General features: G+C 36.4%; 2 protein-coding genes across 3 annotated transcripts; both read right to left on the bottom strand.

Moving 5' to 3' along the window:
- Positions 1–783: 783 nt before the first annotated feature.
- On the bottom strand, positions 784–2,492 carry LOC131700532 (probable G-protein coupled receptor 150). Its single transcript, XM_058998342.1, has one exon. The coding sequence runs from the start codon at positions 2,237–2,239 to the stop codon at positions 1,100–1,102; it is 1,140 nt and encodes a 379-aa protein (XP_058854325.1). The 5' UTR covers positions 2,240–2,492; the 3' UTR covers positions 784–1,099.
- Positions 2,493–3,190: 698 nt separating this feature from the next.
- Positions 3,191–21,184, bottom strand: LOC117429070 (centrosomal protein of 152 kDa-like). 2 transcript variants are annotated; one of them, XM_058998680.1, is made up of 28 exons: positions 20,836–21,184; positions 20,020–20,144; positions 17,439–17,548; positions 17,086–17,143; positions 16,322–16,672; positions 15,630–15,795; positions 15,181–15,321; positions 14,299–14,438; positions 13,914–14,114; positions 13,457–13,604; positions 13,120–13,211; positions 12,814–12,977; positions 12,165–12,375; positions 11,961–12,074; positions 11,425–11,555; positions 11,185–11,313; positions 10,838–10,973; positions 10,382–10,519; positions 9,656–9,961; positions 9,005–9,136; positions 8,130–8,783; positions 7,510–7,606; positions 6,523–6,687; positions 6,313–6,400; positions 6,035–6,126; positions 5,251–5,407; positions 5,037–5,143; positions 3,191–4,498 (listed from the first exon to the last, which is right to left on the bottom strand). In XM_058998680.1, the coding sequence occupies exons 2-28, from the start codon at positions 20,104–20,106 to the stop codon at positions 3,516–3,518; spliced, it is 5,298 nt and encodes a 1,765-aa protein (XP_058854663.1). In that variant the 5' UTR covers positions 20,107–20,144; positions 20,836–21,184; the 3' UTR covers positions 3,191–3,515. The 2 variants fall into 2 exon arrangements, with proteins under 2 accessions (XP_058854663.1, XP_058854662.1); XM_058998679.1 differs by having other exon boundaries at positions 10,328–10,519; positions 20,836–21,183.
- Positions 21,185–21,435: the final 251 nt, after the last annotated feature.

Below are 21,435 nucleotides of genomic sequence, written 5' to 3'. Positions count from 1 at the left end.
CTGTTCTGCGCCAGCTCTATTGGATCCTCTATGAATTTTCAACTGAACATCTAGTTTTGTTTTATAGGACACATTTCAAACCTGTTAATCAACAGGACATTGTATTTCACAATGTATAGCTATGTGTTATTCTTATAATATAAATTATGCAATATGTCTTTAAACAATTATGAAAAAGATTAACCCATAGGAGGCTGTGTGGTCCAGTGGTTAAAGAAACGGGCTTGTAACCAGGAGGTCTCCGGTTCAAATCCCACCTCAGCCACTGACTCATTGTGTGACCCTGAGCAAGTCACTTAACCTCCTTGTGCTCCGTCTTTCGGGTGAGACGCACTTGTAAGTGACTCTGCAGCTGATGTATAGTTCACACATCCTAGTCTCTGTAAGTCGCCTTGGATAAAGGCATCTGTTAAATAAACAAATAATAATAATAAATAATAATAGATCAACATTTCTAGAGTTTGCATGTATATAATTGCATATGAAAAAATAAATGTGCAGATATGGAAAAGACTGCAGACTTTAAAAGATTGTTTATAGGTGCTTCCGAATCCAAAACAGCAAAAGGTATTGATGTGTCATGATAGTCTCAAATATCACGACTATGAGACAATTCAGAGAACAGACTGTGTTGCAAATTGACACCCTCTACTTCCTTGAATTAGACCAATAATAAATCATGAATGATATTTTTCTTCAGTCAGTCCATTATAGACACCCTACACCTCAAATCAGTGCCATCATTTTATATTTGTTTTTATTTATGTTTTAGAGACAGACAGATGTCAAAAACAAACATATAGATACACAGCAAATGATATACAAGATAAACAAGACATAACATATTAGCAATCACTGAAGCCTCAAATTGTACAACAAAATCTCACATATTTTACTAAAGGTTCCAAACCTTTCACATTCGTTCATAACATTTCTACAAGCACAGCAGACAGACAGGACAAAGTATTTCACAATAACTTTGCGAAATTGAATTCATGAAAACACCTGAAACTCTTATAACAAAAGGTTAAGTTTGAGAACGTATAACTCATACGGCAATTATCATTGAACGAATGCTGGGGTACGTTTTTCATTTGCACTAGCTGCATTCTGTCTTTGAAATGGGGTCGACTTCAATGAAAGCGATGGACTGTCCTGAGTTTTTCTGCATTAAACTAAAAGATGTTGCTCTACTGCTGCCTCCTTCCTTTTGTTCTTCTGTACCGCAGGTACAGACAGCTTTAACACTCTTCTTTGAATTGAAAAACAAGTATATGATGGGGTTAGCTGCGCTGTTGGATACTACAAATATCCCGAGTACTGCAGTGACATCTTGGTCCAGCGCAGAAACGTTTCCAAATGCAAACTTCATCTCAACCACGAAGTAGGGCAATCCACAGATGATAAACAGCAAGATGATCATCAGCGTCATCTTCAAGGTTTTGACTTTGGCTTTAGGCAGGGAACTGTTGGTAGGATTTAGATGGAACTGGGTGCCGGTTGTGGTGCTGTTTGATACGACCTTTTCACGTTTGGGTTTCTTTTCTGTCTTCCAAATAATGCACAGAATTCTGGCGTAGGCAAAGCATAAGATGCAAAACGGAACAAAAAAGACAACCATGGCTCCATAGATTATGTACAATTGAAAGTGCCATTTCGGTAGATTGTCAAAAATACCGAGGCACTGGGTACCGGAGTTTAACTTGGTCTCCCTAAATACGAATGCCTGTGGCACGGAGAAGAGCACCGCGCAGATCCATGAAGCGGCGCAGATCTTCGTGACAGAAAGAGGAATTGCAAGCGGGTTGGCAATGGCATGTTGCCTCTCAAGCGCTATGATCACGACCATGTTTGACGATGCAGTGAGACCGAAGATCTGGGCGACTTTGACTAGCCGACAGGAGAGATCCCCGGCCAGCCACTCGCTCCCCAAGCTTTCCCATAAAATCTGAGAAAGGACGGTCAGCAGCGAAACGCTGAGATCTGCCATTGCCAAGTTGATGAAGAGCATATGCACCCTGCGACCTTTTCTTTGTTTTCCAACCCAACTACAAGAGATTGTTTTTATAACTATGAGGTTTCCAACGAAGGACAAGAAAAAAAGCACCACGAGAGCGATCATACGGCTTTTCCTGTTATAATTCTCCCTCTCCGATCTTGCCACACTACTACCTGTCCAGTTATTGACATTTTGCGACAAGTTAATTGAGTAGTTCGTAGGAAACAAGGACATATCCATTAAGTGCAGTTATTCTGCAAATATCAACCAATATTATGTACTCATAAAAATTCTAACATAGCAGATAGATGCTAAACTACTTTAAGACCCCACTGCAACGTTTCTTGTCATCGTTTCCCTGGAGCTGGCAGCGCGTGTATGAGGCAAAGAGGCATGTCTCAGCATAATGACAGGGAAGGCAATCCTGATAATTGAATGTCTTCAACAAAAGCACCTACCTACATATTGTGAAACTTTTCAATGGATTAAGGGAGGTAGGAGTCTACACGTGCAAGGTAAATCACGTACTAAAACGATGTAGAGAAAAACGTGTCTTCCATTATTAGAACAGGAAAATGTGAATACAGTAGATAAAAACCACACAGCAAAATAAGCTGTCCTCCCCAATAATCGCCTTAAATTGTTTTCATGTATAATTTTGGGAGTGTTCAGAGACAAGTCAGGCAAGGAAAGTCTAATCCACCCAATTTAGTAACTGCTAAAGCAATTAAGAATATCCATGGTCAGGTGGATAAATCATCTTAAATTAAAGTTCCCCATAGTTTTCTCCGTAGGCGTTTTCAGTTTAAGGAGATTAGAGAAATCAACACTTTGTGGGACACACTCATATGTTATATTCAAACTTAAATAACATATTTCACTTATCAAACATGTTACTAAATTGGACATTTCGTTGATTGTTGTGTTGCAGACCCTGCACATACCGATTTATGAAATGTGTTTATAAAAATATCAAAACAGTTATGTTAAAGTTTAAAAACAGCACTTTTAGAGTACAGGGTGCTTCTTCTCTAGCCTTTTAAACCTACATTTTCTCTTTGAATGAATGTGGTGTAATGATCCATTGTTTTATGAATTTGGTCAGTAATTACTTTGTCTGCACAACTGTCTTTTACTAAAAGAAACCCAAAACAAAACATTAATACAACCAAATTATGTATGCCACAAATATTAAAATCTTTATTTATTTTTTATTAAATTAAATAAATTTTAAAAAAAGAAATGTTTTTTTTTTTTACAAAAAGGTGCACGGCAAGCTATATTACAAAACAAATCTGAAAATATACAAATTTAAAATGGAAAACCTGAACAAACTGACAGTAAACACACTAATTATTAATTAATACAAACCAGGTCCAAAATTGATATCCACACTACATATTAGTAATAATTCTTACTTCATGTATTTAGTTTATATACAATTTAATTTAACAGATAACAATTGTTGCAGCAACAATCACCGTTTAAGGGAATCAGCTTCTAGCACTGTTAATGGTTATTTCTGCAGAAGTGGACTATCAAATCCACTGTCCTGTTGAGCAGCTGTTACTTCTGAAAATAAATTCTTTGGATACAATCTGTACACCTTTTCTCTCTCAGAACCTGGAATAGGTTCTCTTTTTTTAGTAAAAGGCAAGTTGAGTCCAACTGCATTGGGGTCTTGATAGGTCTTTGATTTTGGCTTGGAGAGCACATCTGGCACACATTTTGGAATGACAGAATGAGATTCAGCTACAAACTCTGTCCCAGACGTATAAACATCATCAGTATTGAAAACAGATGAAACAGAAGGAGGTATATCTGTGGTGTGCTTTCTTGTGGGTTCTGTTTTATTAGCAGAATAATTAGATAGTGGAAAGTTGCTCTCCAGTTTCGTACCTAAACTTACTGAACTCCAATCACTTGGACCACCATCTCTAACAGGGGTTTCCTGAACATCAAACAGACTGCTCATAGATTCAGCAGCAAAACAGTTTTCTGATTGGCAGTGGTCAAGTCCCTTTGGCACCATATCCTTGCTTTGATTTCTAAGAGTTAATTGTGTGGATACTGTATCACCAAAACTATCAACAGTGTTGAGTAGATGTGCATGGCCGAAACTCACTTGAGAATGGTAGACAGCAGAATTGCAAGTAATGTCCTTGCTTTTTTGTCCAGCTGAACTGTACAGTTTTCTGTTTACATCTTTGAAATGTGGAAATACACCTGTTTGGTCAACACCACTAAGCACATCATTCCTTTCAACTTGTGCCGAGATAGCTTTGGATACATTTCTTTCTGTGGCTGTAACATTACCACGTTGTACAAAATGGCTATGCAATGTGTCCTTATCAGCAGCCTGGGCGTTTGGTTGATCAGTATCCATGCTTGGTAATTTGCTTGCAGAGTGTTTTGGTTTGTGGTCTAACAGAGCACAGAGAGTGTTTTCCTCAAAGATTTTGGTGTTCACTGCAGCAGATTCAGATCTTCTTACAGAACCTGCTTGTATAAAATTGTGTTTGTTCATAAAATAAAAAAAATGAAAAAATCATTAAAACACCAAGAAAAAAAAACAGACATGTGTTCCTAAAAACAAATCCAAGATGTCAAACAACTTGTACACAGTTCATTTCCTGACTGGCCATGTTAACAGTTTGTCTACTTTTGGGGAGAGAGTTGGCAATCACATTCTCACCAGTTCTACAATGGAAGCACAGACCTTGCATCAGAAACATCTCTGGCAACTGCCCACCTAGAGTATACTATACATGGGCAGTGTTACTGGCAATGTGGTCACTTGCAGTAGACCCTGTACAGTTAACCTCTTTCTCCTGGTACTGTAATATATTTTGCCAGATGTATCTGTAGCATTGCAACAAGAAATGACCAGTCAATGTTCAATATAGAATCAAACATGTATTAAATTAACTATGTTTTAGAGAAAATAAACAGGATACTAAAGAAACATTTGACTATGTTAAACCCCAAAAAATACATACAAAAACTACTGAACAATACAGTAAACATTAATACACACCTGTCACAACATCCTTTTTATTGCACTTTCTATTAGGAGCAGGCGTTTCCAACACTTTTGCCATTGCAGCTAGTTTGCTAGCAGCATTCATAATTTTCTTTTCCGCACTGAAGGAAAAAAAAAAAAAAAAAAGAAATGTTTACTTTGCATGGAGTTACGTGTTTATATACAAAACAATACAATTAAAGTAGACAGTGAAATTTGTAATCTTCACCCTTCTTTCTTTCCACCATCTTCCAACAGTTGCTGCAAACAGGTCAAATAGTATGTTCGCATTTTCCGAGCAGTTTCTTGTCGCTCCCTTAATACCTCCACTCTTATCATTTCAGCTGCTCTCGTCTTGCTTTCTTGGATATACCGAAGCATGTCCCCTGTTGAAACAAACCAAAATAGAATAATTGTCTAACATGTCAGCGATACATATATCCTGGCCAATGACATATGTAACAAATTACAGGCTGGAAAAAAAAAAAAGAATATGTAAAAGTATATTAAACACTCTACATAAGCTTCCACCATATTTCTGTTGCAGGTCCTTTTTGTTGTAACCATCAATCTTTTTTTTCTGTAGGCTGCCAAAACATTCATTCATTTAGGTCAATATAGACCGAAAGGTGTATCTTAAAATCAAGTTGTGTGTGTGGTTTGGTGTCTGTTTTAGCAGATATCCTTTCTGTAAAAGGATCATTTGATCCCACATGCAGGTGCATACAATTTCTGCACCCTCCTGAACCTCATTGCTAGGATGATGTTAACAGACTTAAATACTTAATACAATTTGCACTTTTTTGAAACTGCTGAAAACCTTACAGGGGTATTTGTAAGTGTCAACATTAATGTGGGAGTCTCTAATGATCGGAATAGCTTCTCTACCTGGATCAGGACTATTGTACTACATTGTGTATTTTTTTTTTTTAACGACACTAGTTTAACTATCAAACACTCCTCTTCATATTAAATCTCTTGCTTATACTCATAAAAATAGGCATTGAATTTACCTCTAATTTTGCAAACAGCTCTCAAATATTGTTCCCGGATTTCTTCTAACCCTTCTTGAATGCAGGGCTCAGACTTGTCTTCGGTTTGTGACCTTAAAAGGTGTAAATAACAAAACAAAAAACCTAACACACACCTGTTACAACTTACACGTAAACAACTGAAAAACCAGAGAGAGAAATTGACTTCTGCTTTATGGAGCCAATTAACCTCCATTTTAACAGTAAACCATTAACTAAGAACTATAACTAACTTCCAAATGAATCGAAGGGATACATACCCAGTGGCTGCAGTTTTCCCAGATGCCTTCACTTCTTGAAGTCTTCTTAAACCTTCTTCCCTTTCTTTCTTAATGGTCTCTTCATACTCTGCATGGAGGAGATGCTATATTAATCATTTACACTGCAGCGGTATTTAGATAAAAGTTGCCATTTATATCAAGTGAATTCATCCCTAAATGAATTAATTCCCCTCTCTAAAAATGAAATACCTTTTATTTTATGCACATTAGCCTTGTTCTCTCGTACAGTCTGCTGAAGCTGCCTGCAAGCTTTCTCCAGGTTTCTTCGTAGATCATGACATTGTTTTTGTGATTTTTCAAGCTTCTGAATGCAATGCTTACTGCAGGAGAGCAGTTCATTTTCTTGCTCTTGACCTTTAATTTGTGAATTAAAAAAAGCAACATAATGTCATTGCATTCAATTATTTTCAACACAACAGGTCCACTGCAATATTACTTACACAAAGTCTTTGGAAACTATGAGAAATTTCAAACAGGAATAAAAAAAGCTGTGTATATTAAAAATGAATTGATTTAAAAAAAAGTTAATCTTTAAGTAAACGATTAACAAAATCATTGCCTTCCTTATGTAACAGACTCCTTGGGGATACTAAAGCCTGTGTTTAATTTAACGTATTTAAGCCCTGTACGTGCTTTTAAAAATCAGTTTAACTTCACTAATAGTTTAACTGTATGCATGTTGAATGACAGGTCTGGCCTGCATGTGTCCCAAGCGGACGTATATGGCAAGGACACCATCTTAATAGGATGATCCTGGAAAACTGTACATAACTAATAAACTCTGTGCATGTCCGGACGCCAATAATGAAAAGCAACCGAGTTATTGACAATCTGTGTTGTGAATGAGTGTGGTATTCATCATAGACATGGGCAGAAATTAAAACAATGAGCAACATGCATATTGAAATGTTGATATTGAAACTTGATAATTGTATATTACAGCTGTGGACCAAATATAAAATATGTTTGAATCCTACACTAAAAAGCGGCATGGCCTTAATGTCAAGGTTTACAATTGCAGCAGTGTTTATATAAATCTACACGTATGACGTCAGTATCTGAACTGGTTTTTGAGATACAAGGCTTTAAGGTGGCAACATTTGGTCTATAAGATATTAAGAGTTTAAAAAATGAATTTACAAATACATAGACACCCATTACAGGGGTGCTTAATACCATTATGATGAATTCCAAGTTCTTCTTTTGCTTTCATTTCTTGTTCATGACGAAGTTTCTCTTCTGTTAGAGCACAGCGTAGCTTTTCCTCACTTTTCTAAAAAAAACAAAATGTATTTCACATAGAATGCAGTGGATGCTTTTTTTTTTTTTTTTTTTTTTTTTTTAAAATACTGTACTTGCAGTATTAACCAAAAAAATGACTGCTCTACATGGTAATAGGAGATGTTGAAGTTGAACTAAAACACGGAGCAAAATGGTACAAAGCTAATTAGGAAATAATGCCCTTTACATCAGACTTACTGAAAGTTTTTGCTATTATAATGAACCTAATTGTGAGAATAAAAGAATGAGAGCTTGCAGCACATATACTGTTATCATTTTGAACGTTTGTTTCTATGAAAGCGTCTGACAACTTGTGTACAACTTGTTTGATTAATATGAAATTGTGTGCTCCTTCATAATGCCTGGGGAACAAAATCGCAAAACTGTTCCAAACTGTATATTAATAAATCCATGAGCCTAAACTTTTGCAAATTGGTGTAATTTGCTGTGTTGGGCAAAAACCCTTCAAGCTCCCCAATGTCAATGCAGCTATGGAATATGTTACACCACACTACCTTTTCCCATTCTTGTTTGGAGACATCCATCACTTTGGAAACAACATCTTTGCATGTCGACACCAAACATGCTTTTAATTTTCCAAAGTACTGATTGTGTGCTTGTTTTGGAGTGCTTGATGATTTGTCAGGTGCTTGGGACTGGCTATTAGGATCTTTAACTAGTAGCTCCTTGATTTCACCAAGCAAAACCTCAAGCTCAATGAGAATTTCATCCTCATTTTGACGTTTCTCTCTCTCAATTTTCTCCGCTTGCTGTGTTGACCATTCTTTCTGTTGTCTATCGAGAATCTGCTTGAAATCAGTCTCTTTTCTGATTATCAATTCTTTTTTCTGCCTTTCAAAGTCTTCCTTGGCTACTGCGACCACTTCATTTAATTTACTACGATGCTCTTCCAAAAAGGCTCGATAATCTTTTTCATTAGCTTCATGAATTTTGTTAATTTCCTCTCGTTTCTCCCTGTTCCACTGTGCATGGGCCTTGGCCAACTCTGCCTTTATGAGGGCAGCTTCCTCTTCCTTTTGATGGTCTAATTTTCTCTGGAGAGACAATGCCTTCTCTTCTGTATTTTTAGCACTTGCTTCCATCCTATCAATTTCTTTAAGGTGGGTTTTCTTCCATCTTTCTTCAGCTGCTTTGAGCACTGCTGATATCTGCAACAGCAACAACAAAAAATAACAAGTCTCCATGCAAAAGCAGACAGACAAAGAAAACATTTGAAAAATATTTAAAATAAATAATTAAAAACAATTTACTCATGGCATGGAGAAACAAATCTCCAAAAACATGATTTTGGTTGGTGTAAAAAAAAAAAAAAAAAAAAAAAAACAACATGACACTCAAACCATTCTATTCTTAGTTTACTATTTGTTACCCGTTTGGCTACATCCTGTTCATGTTCTTTCTCCCACTTTTCTTTCTCTGACTGGAGACTGGCTTTGTACTCTGGAAGGGCATTTAACTCATTACACCAGCGAGTATAAGCATTGGACACAGCTGTTTCTACCTACAGGAAACATAATACAATGTTAGCCTTTCATAGTGGAAACTTTAGAAACTCAAATAAAATAATAAAAAATAAAACAATTAAAGAAAACTACTAAACCATCAAGGTTTACTTTATATTAACATCAGTAATAACTATTATTGGCCTTACATTTTATACAAATAGAAATTTGACCTTTAGAGATTGTGCAAATAATGAACAAACCCTGCATTTAATTAAAAACAAAATCAATAGAAAAGATCCATTAGAAAAAGTCTTACAAAAAGCTACCATCATTATTTCTCCATTTTCAGACCATTCGATTGGAAAGTGCACTTACAAATTGCAATGGAAAAGTAAGACAAAAAATTTGATACATTCACTTCCACTCATTTATATTTAAATGACACAAGCTACAATTAAGGTTAATGGTTGTAGTTAGAATGCAGTAAAACATTATCTTTTTTTCAAACCTCCCATTACTGTACATGATGTTTCAGAAGGCAATAACTTGCCTTTCTGATGAAGATGGATTTTTACCTGTTTTGCAACATTTTCTTGGTGTTTCTTTTCCAGTTCACCTTGTGTTTTTTTCATAGCCTCCCTAACAGCTATAGCTTGACACGCTTCTGCTTCTTGTTGCAATTTCAGTCTCTGTGCTTTCATTTTTTCTTCCATATCCTCTTCTGGAATTCCACCTGCATCAGAAGACTGTTCTGTCTGGCAACCTTGCACTCGTTTATCTGTTAAACGCTCATGTTTTATATCGTTGATAGATTTTTGTAACCGCTGGCTCCACTCCTCTTCGACTTTGTGCACAGCTTTTAGAATGGCTGCTTCTTCCACCTGAAATTCAAATAAAATTGTCATGTCTTGAGCACTAGTCTCCATTATACAGAATACCAAGGATATTTTAATGTGTACACACATTGCTTATCAATTAACTGAACAAAAACAAAGCCTCTGGATTCATTCACAATAAATACACATATTAAAATTGGCTTTGTTGCTGTGGAAAAACATTAGAACAATGAAATCTGCCTGTACAATACCATAAAGACTACCACCATGGGGTGCTTTAACTAACATACAGTAAGTTCTTGGCTTAAAACAGCCATCATTTGCATCAGCGATTGTTTCTAAAATATATTGTGTCCTTCAAGTCTTTGTCAATTCTCTCCCCTACTCCAACAAAAATGTTAGGTTTCTGACCTGCTTCTGCTCATCTTGCCAGGAAACTTTCGCTAATGCCACCTGTGTATTAACCTGCTGTTTGAGATCAGCTTTCATCTCCTTCATCAACTGGTCCTTTGTTGTTGCTTTGAAGATCCTGTGCTTTTCTTCCAATTCAGACTTGAAACTTTCTAAGGAATGTTTATTTTCTTCAGAGAATTGCTTCTTTAACTGACAGAAGTGATGGCAAATGTTAATTTTAAAAACAAAATGCACTTGCACCTTTAGTTAAACCATGGTAGACAAGTTACAATGCAAGGCAATCCATCACTCGACATCTCTAAGTATTATTCCTCTTAACCCACGCTGGACAGTGTTTTAGACCAGTTAAACACCACATGTTTACGGTGGAATGGTCTGGAACAGGGGAGTTGTGTTCTGCTCACACCCACTGAAATCACTTGTTCAACAAAAATCTGTTGTAAAATGATGGAACATTTTTTAAATGAATAGCTGGTTTCATTGTTTAAAATATCTGAAAAAAGTCACCTCATTCTCTTTTAATGCCATCTCTTGTTCCAGTTTCCCTCTTAAATCTTCTTCCAATAAGTTCTTTTCCTTGCAGACAGTAATGTAGCATTCTTGTACTCCAACCATCTCCTGATTAAGATCAGATAGTTTTATCCTATACAAAATACAATAAAGGTTTAGGCTAGTTTTCACATCACCTAAAAAAATAATAAATAAATCTACATTAAATCAAAAGTCTCCAACAGACACACACAGGAATAATAATAATTACTGTTACAAAACTTGCACCTGTTTATCAATATCAAAGTTTACCAAAGCTAACCTTAAAAGCATATTTGTTTTTCAAAATAAATAAAAGCCCTTACTCCAAATAATGTATCTTTTCTTCATAAAGCTGCGTCAGCTGCTCTTTCTCAAGCGCATGCTTCTGTAATAACTCTCCACGCAAATGACTTACAATATCCTCACGGTGCTGCTGGTGTGTTTTTTCATACCTCAAAATAAAAATAAGGCGAGAAAGAGAGAGAACAATTAGCACCTGAGAGCATAACACTGATTCCACAGTGCTGTATGGTGCGGACACTCTATTCAAATTTAAGGTTTACCTTTCAGTGGTCTCTTGCTTATCCTGGTCGAAATCCTGCATCATCTTTCTCATTTCGGTGCACAGCTCCTGGTTTGCCGATTTAAGCGTCTCTTTGCTATTTCTCAGTTCCTTGATCTGATGTTTTAGTTTCTAGAATGAAAGAAATAAATAAGTGAGACCACAAAATCAAACTAGTATTAACTGTTGAAGCAAATCAGTGTCTGGATGCATGTTGTTATTATCCAAATTATTAACATGCTTATTTACATTAAATAACATCCTTAAGAGTTACATAAGTTTTAAATTGCATGTAAGCGTTTGTGATGCAATCCTGTAATAATGTAGGTCCAGGTAAAACTTTAAAATCTTCACTATCCAGAAAACATTGTTTTACCCCAAAAATATTATGGATTCAAAACAGGTTTCACTCAGTATCTGATCAAAAATGTTAGTCAACAAAAAGAAACATGCATCGCTTGCAAAGACTGTGTATCATTAACAAGTGTAACTGAAGAAGTCAATAGCACGTTAAGAGTGGAAGTAATTTGTTCATACCTCAATAACCTGCTGCAAGGCTTGGTTCTCACTTTGAAGCCGTTCCACCTCCTCCTTCGCTGCCTTATCAGCGACTGATGTTTCCAGTTGTTTTTCCAAACCGTTTTCTCTCACCTACAAAACAAAAAATATACTATTTATTGCATATGTAATTGCAAACCTGTGATTTACTATTTCTAGTATTTGGCCCTTGGTGAGCCTCACCTCATGATCTTTTGCATTCTTTTCAGCTTTCTCCAGTTGAGTTTTCAGTTCTTGCATTTGTCTCCGAGTTTGTTTGAGTTCATCTTGTAACTGGGTAATCTTTCGTCTCTTGACTTTAAAACTGCCCAAGAAACGTTCCAGCTCAGCTTTAAGTTCCATTATCATATCATCCTTGGACATGCTCTTATCAGTTCTTCCGACAGATGAGGTGCTGGGGGAAAAAAAAAAATAGTATTGTACCAAAGACAATAAGCCTCTATACAGGAGAAACATAAGTAATGTAACAATTTAAATCATTTGAAAGAAAGGTTTACCTTGTTCTGCACAATAAAGAATGTGTTTTATTACAGGAAACACTTGAATGAGAATCAGCATTGTATAATACATCTCATACATTACTGCAAAAGTATAAGCGCCAGCAAAGCCCTCCGATGTCAGATACTGATCTGATTGACTTGTGTATTCATGTTGCATTAAATATTAGGAAAAAGGAAGTTTGTTTCAATAAATCAGGCCTTGGGTGATAGAGACAATCGGTACATGGTTCTGGTGTTAATGACATTTACCATAGAAATCCTGAATAACCAAGAAAGAAATGCTAGGAAAGGTGACATGTATAGGAAAACGCATTCATTCCAGAGAAAACTACCTGTTAAACTTTGTGTTTTTCCAGTTAACGTTCTTGATACCCAGCTCCACATAGGAATCAGACATTGGGGCCTCTGACTCACCACAGGGATCAGTAGAAAGAATTCCAAATTTACCAGCAGATTCATAAAGAGTTATTTGTTCCTTTAATTCACCAAGCTCTTCCTGAAATAAGCACATACATTAAATCAATGTTTTTATAAATAGGATTACATAAATGCTTCCTTAGATAATTTAGAAAAATCAAGCAGCAGACATAGAATATACTTGCAAATTTCCATTAGATTAGTAAAGCATACGTACTGACCTGCAAAGACTTGTTCATGCTGTCACTGATGTTTTTAGCAGATTGTGCTTGCTGTAGCTGAAATCTCAGTTGGTTGAGCTCCTGCACTGTACCTATAAAAAGGAGACATAATATAACTTAATGCATGTAAATTAAGATTTATATGAAGGTAGTACTCATTATGCAAAAGTATAAATACATTTACTTTAGCACAAAGATGTACTAGAAGATGCATGATATTTCACAGTCTATATAGACCATAAAAACAAAATCACAGGCAATATAGGGAAACATGTAGAATGAGATTAAAATAAAATAACCCAGAGAAATGTTAATGGGGGTTGTCAATTGTACAGACCTGTCTGCAGCAGGTTTGTGCACTGCTGCTGGCTTTCCTCCAAGCTCTTTGCGAGTCTGTTGATTATTTCAACTTTCTCCAATTTGGCTTCTTCCTGTTGTCGTTCTTGTTGCTTTATCTGTTCTCGAAGGCGATGACAAGTTTCTTTCTAGCAGAGAAAAAGTACTTAACATTTATTTTATTTAATTATACCATCTATATTGAACTTTTCTAAAACATTACTAATGAGTGTATGAAGGGTAATCCTGACATGCAATAAACTGTGTCTGAGATCAAATAATTTTGCAAAAATGATTTACTTGAAATAAGGGTTTCTCTTTGAGGTGTGTACTGCAGTTTGCACAGCATGCAGTTACAAATACTTAAACTGATCTATTAAAAAAGATGCAGCATGATTATTAATAAAAACAAATCACACAGTAATTGAGTCATTACATTGGAATCTATCTTCTCTAACCTGCTCTTCTAAGGCATGGCTCTGTGCATCTAGTTTCTGCTGCAAAGCCAACACTTTGTCTTCATGCTTTTCCTTTAAAGCTGCAAGGATGCTCTCGTGTTGCTCCCTGGCTCGAGTAAGAGATTCTGAACGGCAGAGCTCCATCATCTGCTGCTGCATACTGTCCAGGGCTGCCTCTGCCACCTTCTGTTTTTCCAAATTCTGCAGATAACCAAAATACAAAATAAATACTGTTCTACAACACTCAAACTACATTTGTTGCATACCACCTATAAAAAGCAATAAAAAAGTGCTGCCATATTATTTATGAAAGCACTAGTTTAAGGTAGTCCAAGACTTGTGCTATTCAGGATCTGTGAAACCAGAAATGTTTCAAATTACTGACCTTTTCTTCATTGGCAGTTAAGGTTTGAACTTGAAACTCCAAGGCTTTAATCTGCCCTGATAATTGCACCTCCTTTTCCTTTCCATCTTTAATTAGCTTTCCAGATTCTTGCAGGGTAAGAGCCAAACCCTCCTTTTCATCTAAAAAAATAAATCATACAGAATTAAAACAAAACAACTGTAATTCTGTGGCCACATTAGCAGTGCAAAGGTGGTTAAAACTTTACACGTGTCTGGGTTTTATGGCAGGTAGGTATTTATTGTGTGTAAGGGCACACATCAGCCTTATCTCCACAATATTGGGGCTTGGGTATTTAAAATGTTCAGAACAATAGTAACCTTAACCTTTAAAGAGATACTGCAGAAATGCGATACTGCAATGCGATACTGTACCTAGTTCAAATGTCAAAACAGCTGGAATTTTTCCCATTCTTTAGCAATATTGGCACTGCAACGATTTAGAACAGTAAGACACTGTCCTCTTTCTTTTCTATGAAATGCAATCTTATTACTCTGCAAATGTATTCAGACACATGCTGGAAACTTTTTTCAAATTTATTTTGTGATCCAAATCTGCAAAACATGTTCTTTCAAGGTTACAACAATTTTGACTTGCAATAGATAACAGCATTACCGAGTACCCCTAGGATTAAAAACAGCTTTCAAGGTTGGCAGCAAAAAGAGATTAATGCAGTACTGAACATGATCACCACACCTTTGTAACAGAACAACGATTATTTCTGTTCCAATGCTTTTTACTTAAACCAGTCCTGGGAATTATATTTGAGGATATTTACTGAAAGACATAATTCACTTTGAAAAAACATCATATGAACATTTTTCTAAAGATAGCAGGATTGATGGGACCTATGACTAAACCTACCCTTTGCTATAGCAAGCTGGTGATTAAGGTATCTCATGTCTCGGCTACAGTCTTCCAGCTTTTGCTGAAGTTCTTCAAGCTGTCTTCCTCGAGCCTTGTAGAGGACCTGGAACTGTGCAATTTGTTGGGATTCTGCTGAATCTAAATTTTTGAAATACAGAAAATTTGAAATATGCTCATCATCGAATGAAAATATGGATGCTTATTTTCATTCAATAGTCAACCAAACTACCAGTATACCCAGAGGCGTACATATATTTTAGGCTTGTGCATCTGTAGTTTTTGTAGGTTCACAATACAATCCAGCTTTTCTTATTTATTAAAACATGCTGTAAGGGTATCTTTTTTGTTGTCTTATTTCTTAAGGCAATACTATTTGTAAGATAATGTTCAATAACAATGAAACAAAAATAAATAAATAAATAAAATAAATAAATAAAAACACACACTTGTACCAGGATCCAAGAACTCTATCTGCATCTGTTCAAATTTGGCATCTTTGTTGTTTACTTCGGCATTGAAGGTTTTAGGCTGCACTGCAGGTAGATATCGGTTATAGTTGACTTTGTAGCCGTCCATAGGTTTGTCACCCACATTGCCGGTTGCAATAAAACCCTGTTTTAAGGAGAAGATACAGTATAATTATAATATAAGCAGTTTAAAAAGGGCATACATCAAAATTCCTATCTTAATATCATCTCAAACAAAACAATTATTGACCAGGTAACTTATACTTGTGACACTCTTTAAATCTGGTTACACTTTTTTATATTTATGAATTGGTCATTTGCACCAACAGACTTCTCACCTTCCCCATAGTTTTTTTTTTTTTACTTTCTCAGTTATCTACATGTTCCATTCTAATTATAATTTGCAGATGATCCCTTAATCAGCACTGTGGCTGCTGCCAGCTCTTTTCTCAGTCAACAATTGAGAACTTCAGTTCATTTCCTTAGATATGCTTTTGAATTGAAAAGATTGTTTACAGAAGCAAAGTTTACACAAAAGTTAGAGATATGAATGAACTCATAATTAATTTGGTTAAGAAACTTCTTTCAGGGGAAAACAATCCATTTCCACACCAAATAATAATAAAAAAATATCCTTTTGATCAAACATTTTCTAATCCAAGAAAACACACCTGATACTGCTGTCTCTGAACATTTTGATCATCATGATTATACTCTTCCCCGGTATGTTGTTGGTATGTTCCAGGAGGGTGATATGGATTGGTTTGGACATATGGATCTTGTTCAAATCTTTCATCTATACTGTAATCCTTGCTACCAGCAGCATCTTGAGCATCTGTGTTGAGGTACTCATAACCCATGTGGTTATACATATACCCGTGTGCATCTTCCCCTTCCTGCTGTTCACTCCATCCATTACCATGCAGCTCAGCATGGTTAACATGTCCATTAACATGCTCGTTATCATTCCTATTAAAGTATTCTTCATGGTACTGGTCCTGAATGTAGCCATCCTCATAATCCTCAAAAGAAAAGCAGATAGAGGTTGAAAATATTACAATCATTGGGCTTACAATTGGACTAAATACAAATGTTTTTGACATGCAGTAAAGATTTTGTTATTTATTCAGCAACAGATTATTTTCTTTCTGCATACATACAGGTTTTCCTGTTTCTTGTTCAAGTTGTATAGAAGCGGATTTCCTATTTGTGTTCTGAATTAGACAATTCAATGTAATTAAACAAGCAAGAACACTGCTGCATTTAAACAGTGCATTTGTAAAACTTTGAAACCCCCCTAAATAATAAAGTATAATTTATTTATATTGAAAAGCAGAACAACCAACATTTTACAGATGATGGGTGATTTTGAATAAATTAAGATTTGTTTAAAACAAAAAACAAACAAAAAAAACCCCATGTTTCACCCACTTACCACTCCTCCAGTGTTAATTACTCCTTGACGATTATTCAAATCCCATGTTTGTGGAGGTCTATTAAAAGAAAAAGAAAAAAAGGTGTAAAATATTCAATTTGGAAAAGATCCCATCCCGGTTGCAGACACAACAGCCCTCATCGATAACCAATAGTTCTGTTTTTAACTTTCCAACAATGTTTCTGATAAAGCAGAGTACACAGAAGGCTAAACTATGGAAGAATCTTGTAAACACTACCCAAGAATCATACTGAAGAGTAGAAATCCATGCTCGTTCTGAGCAAAGTGCAGTATTGATATTGCAAGTAGTGTCCCCATAGTTGGCTCAGCCTTCATATGTGAAATTTCCTTACCTGCCCGAGATCCCGTTTGCACTGCAAACAGAATAATTGAGCTCTGGAGAGGACACATCTCTGCTGTCCTCCAGCATATCATCAGGAAGATCAGTCAACAACTTGTGCAGCTATGATGCAAGGACAAAAAAAAAAAAAACACACACACACACACACTGATTCATCAAAATTTAAGAATACATTTTGAAAGATAAACATGTACTCCATGTGAGTACATAGCTAAACAGAATGCCAATATGTTCAATTGTTATATACATTTATTCCACAAACACACTGCTGTAGAGTAAGTTACTCAATATCTCAACCTTTTTTAATGCTTTGCGATTGTGGCATGGGTACAATTACAGCATAAACCCACATGGAGGTCTAACCCAAGCCCACAAATAGCTAACAGATCAAAAACATATATATATTATCATTAATCTCATACTCAGTCATATTGTACGTGTATTGTAACTATCATTTTCAGTTTAGGTTTTGAATGTCTCAGCAGCTTAGCTGGTTCTACTTACTTTAAATAAATATTCTTGAATGTACTGTACACTTTCCTTCAGCTTACACAATCCGCAATATGTACATGCCATTGTTTTATTTTATTAGATCGGGTATATACACACACTGCACGTATTGGACACTATGCTATACAAAAAGAGCAGCTTCTACACACTTGCTAGAGCAGAAACAGCAATTGTGCATCACAATATATATATATATATATATATATATATATATATATATATATATATATATTTTAGCTATATATATATATATATATAGCTCCGTAGGTCATCTTTAGTTTTTTAAACTTTCAACAACATAATTGACTAAGAACAGAGTAAAATAAAGTGTCATTGTACCAAAATTTCAAACAAAGTTTCATATTGCTTTGGTTTTACTCAGCTTGTACCCCTTAATTGCAAAATATTCAGTTCCAAAGACAAGAGAAAGCATTATTCCCATAACCTTGCATCGTGCACGTTTTCAAACTCATTTTCCTTTTCCTCCTCCCAAACTAATTTTACCAGATGGACAACCAAAGTCTACAAAATTGTTAAAATGACATGCATTATCAGTCTGAAACATTTATAGTGAAGCCTAAACTAGTACAAAACATAGCCCCCAAACCACCTGTGTGTGTCTAACACACCCAGTGAGAGGTAAATGAGAAAGAATGTTGAAACTTTCAGGTTAATCAGTGCCACACCTGAGACTGGGTATCTCCTTCACCTATACACATACACGCACACAAAGCTTTACCCAACGAACTGCGAAATAATCAAATCAGTGATTGAAAGCCTGATTGGTTGGAGACTGTACTTACATTCACCATTTGCACTTTTACACTTAACACACAACCCTCCACTCTACATAGGTTTGAGGACCTATTGTATTATTTACTAGGACGTACTTGTCTTCTAGAGCGTATGCAAAATTATAATTCTGTTTTCTCAAAAAGAGTACCATAGTAAAGCCATGTTAACTGTAATGCTAACCATAAGTGCAGATGTACAGTAGTAATTTGCCCCTAACCAAACATAGATGACTTTTATAAACTCAAGAGGTCAGGGACAATAAGCAAGTCTTTTTTGTGATTGTGTGGTTTAAGAAATATTAACTGCAAGTCCCTCATATTATTTTTATATTTAATTTAAATAAATCCATCAGTGACACACTATATAAAATATCTGCAACACACTAGCAATTGTTGCATTAAATTATGCTTTTTATTAAAAGAGGAGTGTTGAAACTGCCACAAAAAAAAAGACTGCTCAGAGCCAATATTAGTCAAAGTTTAAGCAGTTATTTCCTGTCTCCTGATGAGTGCAGGATGTGCCCTATAGCCTGGAGATCACAGGTTCGAATCCAGGCTATGTCACAGCCGACCGTGACCGGGAGTTCCTAGGGGGCGGCGCACAATTGGCTGAGCGCTGCCCGGGTAGGGAGGGCTTAGGTCGGCCTGGGAATCCACGGCTCACCGCATCAGCGACCCCTGTGGCCGATAGGGCGCCTGTGGTTCTGCAGTGGAGCCGCCAGATCTGTGTTGTCCTCCGGCACTATAGGTCTGGTGGCATTGCTGTGGATCTGCAGTGCGAGAAATGACGGCTTGGCAGGAGCACGTTTCGGAGGACGCGTGTTCCAGCCGCCGTTTCCCGAGTTGGCGGGGGGGTTGCGAGCGGTGAGCCGAGGATACAGATAATTGGGCATACTAAATTGGGGAGAAAACCGGGGTAAAAAAATTGGCGACAACTAAATTTAAAAAAAAAAAAAACTAATATAAAACCTGATCAACAGCGCAATCATGTGGGTTTATTCCGTGTTCCTAGTTTGTGGCCCAGATGGAATAATCCTGTATAGAGTGGGATGAAAACGGTACCATACCTGGAAACATCTTTCCAAGTACTTACAACTTAAAGCCCAAATATCTGTATGTATTGATCCATCTTACAAAGCATTTCAGTACAGCATAACACTTGTTTCATAAACAGTGTACCAGCCAGCAAGTACAGAAATAAAGCTCAGACAACAACATTGTAGTTGCATTGCATAACATAAAAGCAATCTTTTGAAAGCCATACACTACCTCCTGTTCTCTGGCATAGTCTTCTCTGTCATATTCTTCTTCTTCATGCTGAGTTTGTAGGGCCGCGCTGTCAAAGTCTATTGACATGTTTCACAGATGTGTGTTATCAATTCTTTAGTTCAAGCCTGCAAAAACAGACAGCATGTACTATTTGTGGCAGGTGCAAATACTGGTAAAAACCTACCCCAAAGCAAAGTAACAGCATTAATTGAGCCCTGGGATGGGACTGATGAACACATACCAGAATAGGTTTAGTACCACATAATTAAATGAACAGGTATGCTCAAAATATAACAAACCACACCTTCACTTATATTTCATTACGCATGTTTTGCTCATTTTCTGAAGCACCAAATTTAGGAGGAAGGGACAATGAAGTACAATTATAATTTACAGTACCAGCAAAACATTGTGCACATTTCACACTGGAGTATAAAGCTAACGACGGTGTTTTACATCGTACTTTACTAACAATTTATTTTGACTTGCATGCCATAACTACTCTGAAAATAATGAATTGTACTGTATATTATTACATTAATTATACATTAGCACACACAGGTAGCCTAGACATACGGGTGATATACACACAGGTAGCACAGACATACTGGCGATGTATTAGTACACGTAAATGTACCAACTACGTATGTAAAGTACGTTAAAATCCAGTTGAGAAACTAAACTTCCATTGTACCGCTTTAAAAAAAATGTACTTAAAAAAGCACATAAATACTGTACATAATGTAGTCACATACATATACAGCACACACAGAGGTAATGAAAATAAAATAAGTACACATATGAAAACAGGCTTACCAATAATTCGGATTGAATAATGCTATATTGTAGTCCTTTCATATTCTACCCCAAACTCACTAGATTAAAATATATATTTAAAACTTCATCAAATCATTTCAGCGCGTAGACGTTCCACTTTATACTACACACATAGCAACCCCGAACCCTCTCCAGACAACCAACTACACAACTAAAAAGTCTGTAACTGACAGCGAAACTGGCCAATCAAGACAAGAATTCTGGCATGTAGTTGTGTGCGCGCCAATGGATATTTAAGCAAGGCGTGGTTAACTGTGAAGTGGCGGAGAGTGCAGAGGGTAGTTTGGTTGCGACGCCAGTGGTTTCGGCTCGAGCGGTTGTTTGAAAGCTGGCGCCCGAGACAGCGGGAAAGGTCTAGGCTGCTGATTGGTGAAAAAGAGCCTACCGGTGTTTTAAAGCCTATATAAGAAGGCGTGGCTATTGTTCCCGGGAGAGCATCTTCAGGAGTGGTCGTTACGGGTAGTTTGTGTGTGTTTTAAGACTGAGTGAGAGTTTACTGTACTAGTGGTCTTGAAAAGTAAACGGTTTTTTGAAAGGAACTGAGTTTTGTAACCACAAAAATTTCACATGTTATTGCTC

This window comes from Acipenser ruthenus, chromosome 24 (genome assembly GCF_902713425.1).
Source record: "Acipenser ruthenus chromosome 24, fAciRut3.2 maternal haplotype, whole genome shotgun sequence".
NCBI lineage: Eukaryota > Metazoa > Chordata > Actinopteri > Acipenseriformes > Acipenseridae > Acipenser > Acipenser ruthenus.
This window is presented reverse-complemented; position numbering and strand designations above follow the sequence as displayed.

Bases quoted from the DNA above. Each gene is read 5' to 3' on its own strand.
- LOC131700532 (XM_058998342.1), bottom strand. From the start codon at position 2,239: ATGGATATGTCCTTGTTTCCTACGAACTACTCAATTAACTTGTCGCAA.
- LOC117429070 (XM_058998679.1), bottom strand. From the start codon at position 20,106: ATGTCAATAGACTTTGACAGCGCGGCCCTACAAACTCAGCATGAAGAA. The intron at 10,520-10,837 runs GTGACTTTTTTC...CACTTCTGTCAG, and splicing joins TGGCATTAAAAGAGAATGAG to TTAAAGAAGCAATTCTCTGA. The intron at 6,401-6,522 runs GTATTTCATTTT...TCCTCCATGCAG, and splicing joins TAATGTGCATAAAATAAAAG to AGTATGAAGAGACCATTAAG.